At 40.8% G+C, this 17,572-nt stretch overlaps 1 protein-coding gene across 4 annotated transcripts in view; it reads left to right on the top strand.

Annotated features, from left to right (window-relative positions):
• The first annotated feature begins 1,540 nt into the window (after nucleotides 1-1,540).
• LRP5 (LDL receptor related protein 5) overlaps nucleotides 1,541-17,572 on the top strand; it is a 163,921-nt gene continuing 147,889 nt past the window's right edge. For all 4 annotated transcript variants that reach the window (XM_087745897.1, XM_087745899.1, XM_087745901.1 and 1 more), the window contains exon 1: nucleotides 1,541-1,754. In XM_087745897.1, the coding sequence (XP_087602023.1) occupies nucleotides 1,670-1,754 (85 nt within the window). In that variant the 5' untranslated portion in view covers nucleotides 1,541-1,669. The remainder of the gene's footprint in view (nucleotides 1,755-17,572) is intronic.

The following is a 17,572-nucleotide window of genomic DNA, read 5'->3' on the forward strand; positions in this document are numbered from 1 at the left end:
TAATTAATGCAATGCCAGGACTCCTGGGTAATTTCCACGATGCACGAGGTTTGACCCATCAAAAGTAAAGTCCAATCACTGTCTTCAACAAAGAAATCTTTCTTCCAGTTATTTGTCTGGTGTCGGGCAGTTTTTTTTTAACAGATCCAAAACAAAACCCTTATTCAGTTGCTGTTCACACAAAGTTTTGCCATTAATGATTTACAGCAGCCCAGATTTGGGCTCCAGTTTATTACAGACCTTCTATCAAGAAAGACCAACTTCTGGTTTTCCTGTCTTCCAGAAAGTTGAGATTTTTCTAGGTTTTAAATGCCACCTAAAATGCCACCTTTTTAAAGTACATGTTATACATTAAAGCAGCGGCAAGCTACAGAAGAAAACTTTATTATTTTCCTTTCCAGGTCAACTTTAAGGTCAGCACTATAAGCCTTCTGTAACTCCTTGAAATTTTAAACTGCTTTCTTAGCTAAGTTGAATACCACTGACTTTACAAACAAAACAAACCACTACGCTTTTTCCCCTTCTGAGGAAAGGAAGTCTGAGGGGAAGTCTGCAATGGAGTAACCAACAGGACCTAAAACAATTCCTGAATATTTGATCCTGGTATTTGAGATGGGCAGGGATCCAAGGGGCACCAAGAAGAAATCTCAGCTGCTGCTGTAGCACCTACAGCAAGGCAGATAAATTAGTACATGGCAACAGGGAAACCTAGAACTCGCTCATCTCTGAAATGAAATGAAGCTATTAAACTTAACATCCATTTGTTAAGTACTTGCTTGTGATTTACAGCTCCTGCTTGGAGACGTGCAAAAATGGTTTAAGGGGGTGCCAGGCAGACCCTTGTTGTTTCCATCTCTATACAAGGCCATCTAGCAACTTTTTTTCCTACTGTAAAATTGGTGTCAGTAGAAGGGAAAATGGAGACTCACATGGAAATTCTTGACTTATGCTGTTTCTTTTTATCCCTGCTAGGGAGGTGGGGGCAGTATCTGATGTGCGAAAGGTGCAGGATGTTTCGGTGTGAGCTGGGTGCTGCTCAGCTCTCTGCAGCCTGTCCCCAGCACTGCAAAGGCCTCACGTCACGAGGCAGTTTCTGAATGCGCCTGTTGTTGAATGTAGCTTTCTTTGTAAAGTAAGGTTTTGCAGAAGTGTGGTTTTATAAATCCTTTGTTTTGGTGGGAGGAGGAAGGCAAAAGCGAACCTCCATCTGGGAAGAAAACAACCACCCATTTTCCTGAAGACAGAAAAAGGGGCGGGCATCCCCACGCTTAACTTCTAAATCCACCAAAGAAACGTTGCTTTTTGAACACGCAGCAAGCCATCGTCTCCGACCTTCCTGGCTGGTTTTGGAGTAATTGCTCCAGAAGGAACGAGAAAAAAATAAAGAAGAAAACCTTGAAACCCCACCTCCTCCCCGCCTCTCCGGCCAGGTGTACCCACGCGTGGGGTACGCTGCGGCGGGACGGTGCGCCCTCGGCTCCTCCCAGGGCTGCGGGTGCGAGCGGAGGATCCCAGCCCCCTCCCTGGCGGCGGCGTGAGGAGGAGGAGGGTCGGTCGGCTCCAGCGCCTCCCCCCTTCCCCGCCTCCCTCCTCGCCGAGCGCAGCGCCCCGAGCATGGAGCCTGCCTGAGACGCTCCGTGGGCTCCGGCAGCTGCTGCGGCGGCACAACATGGAGGCGGCGGCCCCGCCGCTGCTGCTGCTCCTGCGGCTCCTGGCCGCCTCGGTGCTGCGGTGCGAGCCGGGCTCGGCCGGGGGTAAGCTCGCCGGGGCGTCGCGGGGCCCGGGTCGGCGGGGAGGCGAGCGCCGCTGTCCCTTTTGTTGTCGGACTTGGGCAAACTTTCCCCGGCGCTCCGGCGGGAGGGCTGCGGGGGCCGCGGCGGCGGGGAGGGGGGCGGGAGCGGGACCCTGCGGGGCTGGGGGCGCGGGCCGGGCTCCGGCGGGGGGTGAAAGGACGCGCACATGGACGAGACGGGAGGAGGGACGGGAGGCTGGATGGGCCGTCTCCCCCCACTGCCCCCCCCCTCCGAACTATTCCTCGCCCCTCTTTTCTGCAAAAGGGGGGCGCAGCAAGAGGAGGCCTCTCCTCCCCCTTCCCTCGGGACACGTCCCGCCGGAGGGGTGAAGCGGTTTCCCCCCGGGTGTGGCTCAGGTAAACGCGTACAGTTGCAAAAAGAGAGACAAAAGTCGCCCCCCCCCCCCCCCCCGTTCTTCCGCGGTCCCGGGCAGGGATTTCTCTGGGGTTTGGAGAGGCGGGTGTCGGGTGTCGCTCATCAAACTCTTGGCAGGGCTGGGGAGGGGGGGGGGGGAGGGCGAGTGTCCCCCCCCCCAGCTCCGTTTTAAGGCTGTAGGCGGCGGGGGGGGTGGGGGTGGTGACGCTGCGGCGGGAGGAACCGGCCGGCCCGGCTGCAGGCAGCGGCGGGCGGGGGTCGGCCCGGGTCGGGGTGCGGGTGCCCGGCTCCGGTCCAGCCCCGCGGGCGCTGCCGGAGCTGGAGCCCGGCTGCCCCGTGCAGGCGGAGCGCTGGGCCCCTCGCTAACGCGCGCCCCGTCCCGGGCACGGAGCCTGCCCTTTGCTTTCCCTTTGCGATACGTTTTTATGTGAATGTGCTAATACTTAAAAAGCACAAATAAACAGAGGCAGTGCTCTGCCTGCAGCATCCGTGGGGAGAGGACCCAGGTCCGTTCCCCACCCTTTCTCCCTGTGCCCTGCTTCGGTCCCGACTTCGTATCGCCGAAGATGGGGAGTTAGGGCTGCATGTGCAAGACTTCTGGTTTGTTGCTGCTGCACCTGATCTGCCTGCATACATCACCCCGCTGCTTCAGCAAGCTGAAGCCTATTTGTCGAGATTTCCTAGGTAGTTTAGAAAACTCGGCAGTGTGGCCAAGGCTGTCAGAACATCACCTCAGGGCCTCTTTTATTAGGCCACCCACTTTTTCAAACCGCCTGTAATTATTAGAACTGTCATTTAGAGCAAGAGAACTGACCATTTTCTGCTGGCATCATTGTTCTATATTTTTAGTTGGAGCTCTATGTAGGTGTGTATTATGTATTACTTATTCTGTCAGATCCTTTGCATCTCAGGATGCACCTTCTCCATACACGTTGCCTCAATCTTCTAAAAATGTTTCAGAAAACCTGAAGTGTGGCTTGTTCCTTTCTGAACATTTATGTTTGTGTAAAGATGTTCACGTTCCTACTTGATGGAACGAAGCTATGTAGCTTTAGGGTGAAAAAAACCCAACTTATAGGAGTCTTAAATGAAGAGAGAACAGGCTGATAGTGTTCATTGTGGGTTTCCTTACATTTACTTAATAGACTCTAATAGAAAGAAATATTTTTAAAAAGGGATAACTTTGCATTTGGAACTCTTAGGAAAATAAGAGTTCACAATAAAACTAAGAAGTGAGTTGTAACTAGGAGTTTGATTTTCATTCACCTCATTTTGGAGACAGTGATTCTTTTAATATAGTGTATGTTCTGTGTCAATAGTCACCATCCTTAATGTACCGTTTTTTAGTAATTAGCTAAAGAGTCTTGGTTATAAATCTTAATGACATTGCTTTTGTTCTGCCTACTTAGTAGGAAGGTATGTGGTTCTTTTGTTAGGTTGATCTGGATGGTACTTTTAAGGACAGCTTATCTGTCCTTTTAGAAGGAGCATGGATGTGCTATGAGACGCTCTCCATGTTTTTAGTCCCATTCCTGAGAACTCCCACTCTGTAAGCAGAAGCCTGACTTTAAGGGACTTTACCTCTTAAAAGTTTTTTCATGTGCTTATCTTACAAATGCGTAAATACATCTCTGCAAGATTGGGGATGTGCTGGAACTTCTGCAGTGTTAAAGCTTCTGGGAAGTTTGGCATGTTATAATGAATATGTTGTCTGTGAAATAATTTTGCTGTGAAGCTAAGTCCTTGCTCTATATGTGGTGCTGTCAGGAGTGGTTTTATTTATGTGGCTTGAAATAATGATAAACCTGTTTCAGATATGGGTTATACTTGACTCTCCTTTCACTGAGATAAGACAAAATGATTGTTGCATTTGGTGCTTCCTTGAAGGGAGGAATCTCTTGCCTGTGCAAAGTATTCAGGAACAAGATGGTTATGACAACAGCATGTTTTTGTCTGAAAATATTTTAAGTTCTGAATGTTTAATACTGCACAGCAGGTGTTTTATGTGGGGCTCTTAAAACCTGGAAGTAGTTGAGATAATTCTTGTTTAAGTTCTTGGCTAAGAATTATCTCAAGAATTATTTTTACTTAAACTCACAAAAACTTCGTTAGCTGTTGCTTGTCATGTGCTAGAACATTTCCCAAAATTGTGTGACTGTATCTTAGTTCTCTTTAATGGAACGACTATTTGCCTGATATTAAGAAACACAAGATAAAGGAAGGTGAACAGAGAAGCGTGACAGGATGGTTACAAAAGTTTGAAACTAGGGATGCAGCGTGAAATAAAAAATGCATTTGAGCACAATCCTAAAATGGCTTTTAATTCATACTGTTTTTCCTGAGGTAATCTAAAGCTAATGAAACCTATCACTATGTTTAAACGTAGAATGTAGCAGGAAAGAACACTTGCTAATTTTATGACAGGGAAATGTGCTATGTAGGAGTTCTCAACTGCATTTCAGTGCCATTTCAATCAGTCTGTCATTGATTTAGGGGGCTATTTTCCTAGTAACTACTACTAGCACGATGTGAGGGTCTGTCACAAATTATGGTCATAAATCCTCTTGAAATAGTGAGGAAATACTGAAACTCCAGACTGACTCTGAAGTTTAAGTTGATACTTTCAAAGCACTGAATCTTCTCTCTCCAGACAAAGGATAATGGCTTTAACTGTCTTTCAGGTATGGTGTGTGAATTAATTTGTTACTGTTTAATTTTAAATTAAATCTCTGGATGCTTTAAAAATTACTCATACTGTAGATGGATTTGTAATACATAAATCCACATGACACACAAAGTCAATACTTCAGAAGAGTGTGAAAGTATTTCATCAATAGCCTGGTGTAAATTCCACCATTGCCTCTTGCTGTTTTTGAACCTTCTTTTTAATCTCAGGTGCTTTAACTTTTATCTTAAGATTTTTTTTTTTACTTGTTTATAATGTAGGCATTAGTAAAATAGGCCATGGGTTTTGTTCCAGCTGTAAATTTTCTCAGTCCTGCATGTTTCTTGAATAATGCAAGCCAAGGTAACTTTTTAGCAAACACGGAGATTGTTTCTGGGAACTTCTTATCCTTTATTGTTATAGTAAGGTCTGGCAGCATAACAACAAATAAAGGTTACAAAACCTCTCCTGGAATATAGACACATGTGACTTATAAAGAGTGTCTAATGTAACTTTGCTTCTAGTTAAAGTTTGGCCAGCAATGTAAAGTTAAAAGTAGTTGTCTCTCTTTTTGTTAAAGCAGAAATAAAAGAAATTTCACTATTTGCGATGCTCAGAAATAGCTTTAATGACAAGGTTTAGTTTCATGTTAGATCAGTATTTTTTTGTGAACATACTGTATTGTATGAAAGCAACCTGCCATCTTGAGATCGAGAACAATAACTAGGTTTAAATTCTTTGTTAGAAAGAAGCTATTGTAGGAAACTTTATTGCTCTTCATTCTAAGAAATCCTCTTAATTTTTCTGCACGTCTTTAACCCAAGAGCTATTAAACATTCAAAATGTTTGGCTTTAAGTTCAGAATTTCTCGTGGGAGTTGATGTGGCTGAAGAAAAACACAGCACTGAGAACACTTGAAGGAAATAGTTGTTATTTTCTGCTCAAGACCTTTGTGAAGAACTCAAATAGTTATCAACCTGAGCTTCGACGGAAGACTGGCAGTAGAATAAGTATCCCCCCAGTTTATGGTACAGGCCAGCAATGACGCAATTCTACTATGCACAATGGAGTCAGCATTTTGTTTAGAGATTTTGAGGCATATGGATTATTTTCCTTTTTCGCTGTATTGCTTTCCACCAGGACATGTCCAACAACACTGCAACTTCACTTAGGGCAGGAGCAAATAATTAGGATACATTCACTGTAGGTGCTGGCTGGCCAAAGCCACGTGCTGTTTGGATGCTTGGGGCTTTCTGAAAAAGTCAAAGATGTGCCATCTCTTGACAGCCCACAGCTGGGACTTCTGAACTGGAAAAAATACTTCTGGAGAGTCCTACCCCCATTAGTTAGGCCATGGAAAGTCTCATGATAGAATCAAAGGATATTTTGAGCAGTTCTTGAGATTTTGAGTGATTAAACAGTTGTAGTGAGAAGAGGTAAGAAAATGGGAAGTACGTCCCACAGAGTACAGTTGTTTGTTAGGAGTTTGTGGGCCAAAAATTCTTTTGGTTCCTTCTCTCTTGGAAAAATCAGAATGTGGAGCTCACCAATGTTTCATCTTTGTGGTTTCTGTTTGTTAAAGATTGAAATAATTGTTAAGCTACAAAACTCTACTGAGAAGTTCCAAAGAGTGTAAAGAATGGGTGATGGGTTGGTAAGCGTGTTGAGGGTCCATGTAATAAACAGGATATTTAAGTTAGCTGTTGTTCCCTTTACACTTGCTTGACTCACGCTTTGCCTGCCAACACTGGCAGATGTAAGGTGTCATTTTGTGTTGATGTTAAATCCATGGGTGACTTCTGCAAGAATGCCAGTAAATTGACATAAGCTTGATTTAAATTGGTTCGTTTGCTCTGGATGATAAAGGGCTTAAGGCAACTTAAACTGCTTTTAAACTAATAAATACTTTATATAAGTTTTTTGTGTTATATTAGCTTAATGGGGACAATCTGCTGGGTGAAGGAATTTGCTGACTGTGAATCGGCTACAGTATTGTCTTCACAGTACAAAGGTTTACTGCAATTGCAAAAACCAATACTGACAGCAAATGCAATAGTAAGTTCCTGGTGTGATTGTCAATAGTCTGAGAACCTCAAATGTTGGCATATGTATTTAAAAATGTCCCTGCTTAATAATATAATAGTTGCTGAATACTGTTTGGCACTTTGGCTTTCTGAAGTGCTGTATGAGTATTAGCTAATTCTGAATATTCTGCTAACATAGCTTCTATTGTTTATCTTTTATATGTAAGGAAATTGAGCTTCCCCAGTTTAAGTTGACTTCCTTTAAACAGTAATAAAAGTTGTCTTTGTGGCAGGCAGGATTAAAGTTTTTGAACTCTGGTCTTCCTGTTGAGACTATAGAGGTAAAACAGGTAATTATTCAATAAGACTATGAAGTGTGCTGTTCCTGAGCTATGGTGAAAAATGATGCAACTGGAGAAATTAAGTTGCAAGTGTGTTAGATTATAACTCTCCCCTCTACTATGAAAAGCGGAAAGATGGAAATTATATTTCTGTCTTTGGTGTGGTTACACAAAGGGCTTTATTTTCAGTTTTTTATTATGGATTCTTGTTAAAGAGCACATGGTGTCCTGTGAAAGTGCAGTGCTCTTCCTTTGGTGGTTCTCTCCTTTTTCCAGGACCACTGTTGGCTTGAGTTTTGTCTGAGAGGGAGATGAATGAGTGAGTTACCTTGACGTCTCTTCATTTGGCTCAGGATTTGACAACATTTCGTGATGGTGATTCCAGAGGTTTTCTGTAGGCCTTTCTTGAGGTTGTCTTGAGTGTATGATGACTTTAATTTCACTGTGTTGTTACATTAAATGTGATTCATTAAACATTTATTAATACTTATTTTTGGAAGTGACCTTTCACACATGCTAGTAAAGGTGATAAATTAGCCCTAGGGGACTCTTGATCCTCAGCCTGGAAGAATTAGACTGGAGGTAGAAGGTGGCAGTAAGTGAAGACAGAAGCTTGACGTGTTCTTTCTGCCGTGTTTAAGAGCCAAAAAAAGCCAGAGAGTGTGAGCAAGTGTTGTCTGCTTTGTGTTTCTAAACCTCTTGGTGGATAAGGAGGAGCTGTGGATTGAGTGGACCTGCTTAGTTTCTTGGCTTTTGGGTTTGGGAATCAAACAGTATTACTATAATGTGATTTTGTAGACATTCTTTTTCTTTTCTGCTGTTCAGTGCTGGTTTTAACTAAATCAAGTGGAAAAGGAAAAAACATGATGAAAGTGTACCATGCTGCTATATTCTATAGGTTATTGATATGTCATTTGAGAACTTTTATGGAATACTGTATGTACTTATGGCTTAAGCCATATTCTCCAGGTTTTGAATTAGGGACAGATTATGCGTAACAGCTGTAATGCACTTAAATCCTTGTCAATAACTTCAATGTACCTTCTGTGGAAATTTCAGTTTTACTTGGATTCCAGAATCATGGATGCTTTGTCCAGTCCTTGTACTTTTTTTCATTCATTTTTCATTAATACATTCTTTTCTGTTCTTCCAAATTAAAAGTGTCCTAGCTGGACTTCAGAAGGAAAAAAAAAAAGTGTTTAGAAGACCAGAAATATAATTAATTTTTTTTTTTTTTATACAAAACTTCACGCTATAGAGTATGGCTGTCAAGAAGGTGGAGTTGCTTCCTCTTACACCTTTATAAATTGAGAGGGAGATATGTCCCTAGGCCTGCCTGGTGTACTTGTCTTTATATGAATTAAAAAAACAACAGCACAGAATGCCTAAGTGATAACATATCTTGTGAATCAACCAAAACAAAATGCTTTCGTGAGACTTACATTGCTTTAAATTAGCCAGCGTGTAGGATGTCCTGACCTACAGCTCTGCTTTGTTATGCCACATTTCTGTCATTCTCTTTTCTCTAGATAATTCTTAAATAAAGACTTGGGTTTGGCTTTGCTGTAAGAGATGAAATGCTTTTTCAGTGGACTCACTGTGACAGTCGTGGTCAGACGTACCCTGTTTTTGTTTTGCATGTGCTCCTCAAGTAAAGAGCTGGGCTGTCCATGGTGTAGGTAGGTGTTTTGCAGGTTTCCCACCATGGCACATCTCTGGGAGCTTTCTGGATCTTGGCTTAGGCCACCTGAAGCTTTACGTCTTAGTAGTGTGGAATTTTTTTTTTCTTGTTTCTCAGACTTCCTAAATAACATAATCTTTATGTCTGGCTCTTCAGGTAAGACTAAAGGATATTTTTTTGTGACATTGAGTGAGTGGTCTGCCAGCTACTTCATTGTTCTGAGTTTTTGCTCTTTCTTGCACCCTGTGGGGTGCTTGGGCACTTTGTCATGTCCTTTTCCATCAGCCTGTCATTTCTAGGATGCTATGTAAGCCATGGAATATTCCTATGTAACCATACTTTGTCCAAAGAGGCTGTTGAAGGTTGAAATCTCAGTGTGTTGAATTTTATAAAGTCTTCTAAGCTGATTTCTCTAGCTTTAGTTTTAGAAATGGTGCATACTGGATATTTGAGGTGATGTGAAAGGCCTTATGTATTTATTGTTCAAGGATTATTTCCAAATAATTGGTAAAGGACAGTTTCTACAAGTTTTTGTGCAGATATAAAAATAAGCTTTTTGGGGCAAAGAATGCTTGCTTTAAAAGGACAATCACAAAGCTGTGGCATTTGGAGTAACCTAGGAAATGTTGCTGCTGTGTATCTGTCTTCAAATACTGTTTTTAGTTCAATCACTTAAACCAGTGGCTTGGTGATGCCATAAAAATATATTCTGAAATAGAAGTATATTTGTATCTGTTTTACATTTGCTTATGGAGGAAGAGAAAAAGCAAGAGTTTGGCTCTTGGATAACAAGCTGTCTCTGCTGTTGACAGTGAATAATTCAAGGAGGAGAAAGAATGAGAGGTTATGACATTTATTCTCTGATGTCTAATGATAGGGGATGTCTGTATAACATAGTGTTCTTTCTTAGCACTTGTAGCTTAATACAAAAGCCAGAATGCTGTTTATTGAACTTCTTAAAGCAGCAGAATTTAAAAAGGAAAAACCTAATCCTTTGTTTTATAGAAGGTGTCACCTTTGACCACTGAGTCATAAATTACCCAGTGTTAGATGTATATTGATCACTATTTATATTTTGCATATAGTTTAAAGGAGCTTTGGAGGCTTTAATTTGCATAACTAGTTATTTCAAATAAAGTGTGGCTTACTTGTGAATTCTATCCCATTTAAGGAAGGTCACTCATGGCCACCAAGTTTCCTATTTTCTCTGTCACGCTTTTTTTTCATTTCAGACGTTGAAAATTTTCTGGTTCTAGAACAATTGAGAAGCTCAGAATAGAGCTGCCTGCCCTGTAGGAATGAATTTTGACATAAAATATGATATAAATGATATATGTATTTTTTTTCTTTCTTTGGATTTTTCTCTGATTGCTTCCCCTGCTTCAGAGTTGGCAGCTTGAAGTATGATGTGTTTAAATTTTTTCTTTTCTTCTGAGAGGAGGATGTCTTAGCCTCAGAAATATATATTGGTGACTTACCTGGATGTGTCTTTCACAAAAGATATGAAAGCAAATTAAACTGCTGTGTTAGTATTCATGTTCTCAAGTCAGAGCCAAGAGGATGAAAATGCACATGGGTAGCATTTTCCACTTAGAAGGTCTGCCCAGCTGTGGATGATTTAAAAAAAGTCTACACATTATCTGTGTCTTCAATAGCTGAGTAAAAAAAAAAAAATCTTTAGTTATGGAGAATTTTTGTCTGTCTGGGTTTTAACAGCATGCTTTTTACTGTCTGAGTGAAGTTGACTATTACTTACCCATGTTCTAAAACTCAAGTTTGCAGGTGTTCAAGTGCTAGAAAGTGTATACTCAGAAGGAGTTACACATCTGAACTTACTATTCAAGCTGCATAGTGAGGGTTAGGTAGGGTGTGGCTAATGCAGGCAAAACTATAGTGAAGCCTCAATGAATTGAACTTGAATCGTTTGCAAGTCTTTCCCTTTTACCAGCCTCAAAACCGTTTGTTCATATAGATGAACCTGGATTTTCATCTCATCTAATGTTTCTTCCACACCCACCCCACCCTGAGCCACAAAACCCCACTACACTTGGTGTCAGCTATGACTTTGCAATCTGTGCACAGGAGGAGAAGGTGTTTTCTATGAGGCCATTAAAAAGGTGCATTTTTCCATTGCAAAAGTCAGATATGGCGACTACTAGAAGGAACCATGAACCCTGTAAAGAGTTGGAGAATATTCCTGGAGACTTTTTTTGAACAGATAGATCAACTCTTAAGGGAGCTCAAAACTTAGTTTCTGTCAACATTGTAGCTAATGGTAAAATTGGGAGAAATGCACACACACCAGCAAAAATTTAAGCGAGTGTTGGATGATATTTGTAGTAAATAAGCCATTATCTGCAGGTGTTCTGTAAGAGTTGCAGACAAATAACTGAAGTGAGCTCTGTAGCTTGCATGCAGAACTAATTTATACCATTTGAACTTCGAATGGCGTGCTTGACACTTAGTATATTAACAGTCTGCTGCTAGATCTTATTTGCCTAATAAACTTTGACAAACAAGTTCTACAGATGGTTAATACTTTCAGAGGAATCGCTGTCTGTTCACAGCCAGTTTGTGGCCAAAAATGTGATATAGGTTGTGATTAATTTTCTCTCTGAAATGTTTTCATGGCTGTGGTCATTCCACTCATCGTTACCATCACATCTGACTGCAACTGAAAAATGAAAGCTCAGTTAGGAAGATTTTTAATTTAAATTTAAAGGGCAGAGAGTTGGCCATGGAGCTATCCTGGCTACTTTTGAACTTCCCTTCCTCTATCAGAGCAACAGAAAACAACGTTTGTCAGGATTGGGGGGTGGTAATCCTCCTACTTGAAAGAATCTTGGATGGTTGTGACAAAACCCCTGTGTTAGATGCCTGTTAATGCCGAGGTCATTCTGCTGTTTGCAAATTTTAGTGTTTTAAAGAGCCTTCAAGACATTTGTAGAAAGTGAAGCTGTTTTGCATGAGCCAGAGAACTGGAAAATGCCTGGATTTTACTTAGTGAGTGGTAGTTACTCGGAGTTTAAATGTGCTACCGACAGTGGTTCCCCGGATATGCTCATAGTTCACAAAAGTGCTGGCCTAGGCAGAAGTACTCTCTTACAAGGTCCTGGCTGAAGTATGTACATGTGGAAGGGTGTGAGATATTTGAAGGGGTGGGTGCTATTCCATGTATGTGTATGTGTGAGTGTGTATATAATATGTATGTATGTTCTCATGTGCTTAAACACCTGGTTAACCAGTTTCTCCTGCTCTGTTTTTTGCCTTTCATTCTAATGGTTGTGTTATTGAATAACCTTCTGTTTCTGAAAAAAACCTCTTCTTTTTATGTAGACTTTAAGTCCTGGTGTTAGATCTCAATATACAATTTTAAGGAGGAAAGTTTCACAGTCGCTAGGTATGGGACTGGAACTCAGTATACCTGGATTTGTTTTTGGTGTTGTTACTGAAGTATGCCCTTAAGCTTGTGAACTACAACTTTTCATCTGAGAAAAGGTGACAGCGATACATAAATGGTCTCTGAATGGATCTTGGAGTGTTTTTACACAAGAAGCACCTCAGAGTAATCTTTTCCTATACGTATGCTTTTTAAATAACCTTCTAGTAATAAACCTGCTTTGTTTGACTCCACTGTATTACTCTCTCAATGACTGGTGTTTCATTAGAGAGAAATGAAGCTGCAAACTAGCAGAATGGTAGGTAAAATATCCCTGAAAAGGTAGGGCAATATGTATTTTATTAATCAAAATTGTATGCCTGATTTTGTGCGCCTAAATCTTTGATCTTGCATAACCACTTTCATACTTTTTGCAGTCTTTATTTTACAATTCCTGCATGTTTTATCCTTCTCCTGTGTTGTGGTAGTATTTCTACTCTGCTTGAAAGCTCTTCTAGGCAGGGATCTTGTGTGTTGTTTTTCCTTTTACCTGCTTGCCTTGTGTTTTGTTCCCCCCCTCCCAAGAACCAAGATTGCTAAAGGCTGGAATGTCTGTAGGTGGGTAATTAAGAACGGTGGTCAAGAGAGCTCTTGGAAACTTGTTGGGTTACTTCTCTAAGTAGGATGATGAGGCAGCATCACTGAATGGAAAGAAAAAACACTAAACAAACCAAAAAAACCAACTGTAAACCCCCAAGCCATCCTCTTATTTCTGGCAGTTTGAAGAGGCTGCCTGCTGTCCCCTTAGCGTGTGGTTCCACTGACATTGTCTGCCCATGACAGAATTGGTAAAACTGGAGAATCTGCAACTTAGCCTGTGTTTGAGGATTGCTGCTTGGCATTCAGCCTACTGCACAATGGAGAGAAGATGAGCAGGTAGAAGTACTTTACACTTGTGACCTCTGTTCCATATTATCTCTTAACTTGCATGGTCCAAATTAAGGTCTTCATTGTTATCTGCAAAAGATTTAAGTGATCTAGGGTTCATTTACCTTGGGGGTTACCACCTTGACACATCCAGCCCTTCTCCATCCTACTACAGTAATTACAGCTCATGGAAAATAACTCTGGTTGCTGATCCCCAGGGTGTGGAACTCCTGGCATCTGGAGATAGAGCACATCTGGCTCTGATCCTCAGAGGCAGAATTCAGCCAGCCCAAAACTTATTGCATGTGGGGAATGATGCAAGTGACTTGTTTTCTCTGAACAATGGCTATGGGATCTTTGTAAGCATTGGCCTCTCGCCTGGTTATTCTGAGTTATGTTTTGGTTGGTTTTTTTGTTTTTGTTTTTGTTTTTTTTTTTTTCCTGAGGAAGTCTGTGTGCAATGAGGGAGGATGTGGAGTACTGCAAGTTCTAGATACAGCTGACTCAGTCCTCCAAGCCATACTTGCTCCTTGACTCTGGTGCTCTTACATATGCAAAATGCATGTTTAATAGCTGTTGTGCCCATCCAGAAGGCACTTGGTAGATACAGGTGAAGATTCTGGCATGCTTTTTTTTGTGCTTCCTAGGATTCTGTGGAGTCAATGTTGCAGGGACACAGAAAAAAGTTTTCTTTTTAAAGGAGATGTACTACAGTGAATGTACTTGGGACCTGTTAGTATCACCTTGCTTGTACAGATTATAAGACTTTTGTAGGGTAACAAAACTTGCTTTGTTTCAGATAGAATATGAATTCAAAATATAACAGCTATTCCACAATTACTTCCCCAAGAATGCTTGTATTTTGGAATGGTTTCCCCATGAATATCTGTTCTGGAATACTTTATTATAGTCCTTTCTCAGTCTTAGCCTTGGATCTCATTTTGTACTGTAGGGATTGAGACTGTGTAACAGGCTTGTGTTACTGAATCTGAGCAACTGCTGGTCACATCTTGATATAAACTGATTCATTATCATGGTTGTTTATAACATGACACCTGTCCATATGCTTGTTGACAGCCTGTTAGGACCTTCTTGTCCACAAATGCTATTTTCTGAGGGAGGATGCCTTCTTTTAGGTATTCCTTCCCTTAACATATTGCCAAGAGCCTATGAGAACATTTCAGGTCGTGTGGCAAGAGTGTCCTCCAGACACGTTTTTGGCCCTTGTCAGTGAGCCAGAGGTAGGTAGGAGGACTTGTTTGAATGGACAACAGGAAAAGTAATTTGCTTGGGAGTCCACACCGCAGGACAGGTACACTCAAACCAGTGTACTAATATGGGGTAGGAATTTGTTCTTTTACTGTTGTTCTTTTTAAATTACTGCTCAATTCTCCAGCTCTTCAGTTCCCTGGCCATTAATTGGGAGGAAGCTGCTTTACACGCTCTTTACTATGCTCATTTTGAGACTCTAGCAACAGTTCTTTTTTTAATTTTTTTTTTTAAATAAATAAAATCTTGGTCTATGTTGGGAACTAAAATGACTTCAGGTCTCTCTTCCCTGCTGCGTGACTGTCATTGCTGTTGCAAACCACTGTGTTGACAGGAAGTCATCACTGGTTCAGTAAAGCTTCATAGCAATTGAGAGACTATATACCAGTGCTAATGAAAAGCCTTTGCGTGGTTTCTGGAGGCTTGGTCATCAACAGGCACGTGGAGAGGTTGCAGAGATAAAAACATAACTTGTCAGCTGCTGTGCTCTGAATTACAGCTGTGTGCAGTGCTTTCTTCTGTGTAACTTGTCTGCCACTTTATTGTGAGGCAGAAGCAATATACTGAATTCTACAAAAACGTCCCCGCTTTCTCCAGGAACTAGAGTTTTGATGATTTTTATTTTTTTTAAACTGAAGTGTTTGTATGCAAGAATAGACCAGTCAAGCACAGTGGGAGATGGGTAAGCATTATGCGCACACACAATTACAAAAAGAAACTTTAGCACCAGTTTGTTATTATAAAGTCTGAACTAATGTTGGCTGTTTATAAAAAGGAATGGACTTTGCAGGGTTATTTTCCTATTTAAACATCAGCAGGACACTAGGAACAGATTACTGTGAGTATTTGAGTAAGTTGTGTTTGCTTAGTGTGCTTGGCAACGTTTCTTTCAATGAAAGTTTAACTTTTTAAGCTATCCAAGTTCAATTTCAAAACTTTGGCCTTCATCACGAAGGTGAGATGGCTGGAAAAAAAAATCAGTGTTTTTTTTATTTTCAGTTATTGATGTATATGATGTCAGTTGTCAGATCACTGTTGTATATATGCCCAGAAGTGAGTGTGTTTTATTATCTTTATTTAGAAAGACTTTGGAACATGGAATGGTAATTTATTCAAAACCCTGTCATAGATATTGCTTGTTCCTCAGAGGATAATTTTTGCTGGGATGATCCCAAAACATTAACAAACAGATCAGTCTACAGCAGATAGCATTCTGTGGCTTTGTCCCACGTTCGGCTGAGTATGTGCCAAATGTATGATCGGGCTCTTTTTGCTGGATACTACAGATCTTCCGACTTCAACTTCACCCGTTGCACGGCTTCAGCAATGCATCGGCAAAGCAATAATGATTTCAAAATGCTTCCCAGTGTCTGAAATGGCACGAAACTTTCTAGTTCTGACAGCTGTAAATTCATGTTAAAAACCAAGAATTCCTGAAACTTGTCTATTAGCAACCTCAAGGCACATCTTTCTATGCAGTTGTAAAATTGGCGCTAACAAAAAAAGCTTTATTTGAATACTACACAAAAGTTTACATGCAAACCCCAAATAGCCCCGAATTTGGTTTATCTGCAGCGTACTGTTTAGATTTTAATTTTTTTTTTTTTTTCTTCCACGGAGGCTGATTTGATACTTAAATTGAACTCAACAAGTGGTTCTCTTGTTGCTTCCTAAATCCTGGAGAAGTTGGTTTTTGGTTATTTATTTATTTTTGTTGTTCTTGGTTTGGTTTGGTGTGGTTTGGTTTTTTTTTAAATAATTTAGACAATATTTAGGCACACGTCACTGCAAATGAGGTTGCAACAGTGTCATGCCATTCAGTGGTTTTACTACTTTTAAATGTTCTAGAGTCTACTGGGAACCTTTTCATAACTAATGGTGCTGCTTTAAGCCTGAATGAAAAGGAAATTGTTTGCGACACCTGGAGTAGATTAGGAAGGAACTGTGTTTCAAAGGGATGTTTTGTCCAGTGGTTTTAGTTTAAGCAGCATCCAGCTTCCATACCATGCCCCATCCAGTGACAGCACAAAAATGTGTGGCCGTGTAGTAAACTAGATTAGAGGACTGGGCTGAAAGTAATCTCCTTAGTTACCTTTTGTTTTGTGGGATGTCTTTTCCTTGCTCAATTACTTTTAAAAATAATTTTATTTTTTCCTCTTCTCTCTCCTTCTCTCTGTTCTCCCTCCCCTCTCTCAACAAACATGTTGTTAATAAATACCTGCATCAGTGAGGAGAAAGAGAGAGAGGCTGCTTTATGATATAGGGTAAAATATGGTTTAAATCACTTCTCTAGCCTAATGAAACTGTGATACTGCCAAGATCAAGGATCTGATAGGTCTAACGTATTCAACTTTGAAGGAAGGATAATGCCACATGTTTCCATGCAATTCAGATGTTACACAGCCTATGATGTTTTATTCTCTGTGTTCTTTTTTTTTTTTTTTTAATAAATAAAAAACTCAGTGTATTGTTTTTGCAAGTCTTTAATTGTTTGTGCTGCACCTCATTAGTGACAAGAATAGCATCTTGGAGAATCTTCTGAGCAACACAGAAATGGAGCATGCGTTCGCATTTATGGTGTGATGTGATAGACGGTTAATTGTGTGGATTAACTGTTCTGCAGTAGTAGATGTTTTCTCCTTTGGTGGTGTGCTGTTCTGTGGTGTCCTTGGAAAATTACTGCATGAGATGAAGTTTTTAGTTTGAAAGCTTCAACTTAAGTAGCCTTTAGAAATGTTTGGTGTCATTCGATGTCAAGTCTTGTTACCTTATTAAGTGTGTGTGTATACATACATACATATATATATATGTATAAACATACTCTGCATTCTAGGGTTTTATAAAGGAAACAACATAATGCTGTAATCAGTGGAGCACATTCTTGAGAAGTTTTAGATGCCCTAACTTCCTCCAAGTAAAACATAAGAAGGTTGGTTTTTCACATTTTGGTAACGTAGAGGAAATAAAGTGCATCTTCTCACTTCAGAGCTTCATGGTACAATTATCGAGAAGTAGTGAATGGATGATAATGACTTCTAGTTATTGGCTCCTCACTGACTTTTATAAAATGAATTGGTTTTGAATCTTGTTCCTGCTGAGCCGAGATGTGTATCGCACA

Source organism: Nipponia nippon, unplaced genomic scaffold (genome assembly GCF_047370975.1).
Source record: "Nipponia nippon isolate SJK-2023a ecotype South Korea unplaced genomic scaffold, ASM4737097v1 scaffold_10, whole genome shotgun sequence".
In the NCBI taxonomy this organism is placed as follows: domain Eukaryota; kingdom Metazoa; phylum Chordata; class Aves; order Pelecaniformes; family Threskiornithidae; genus Nipponia; species Nipponia nippon.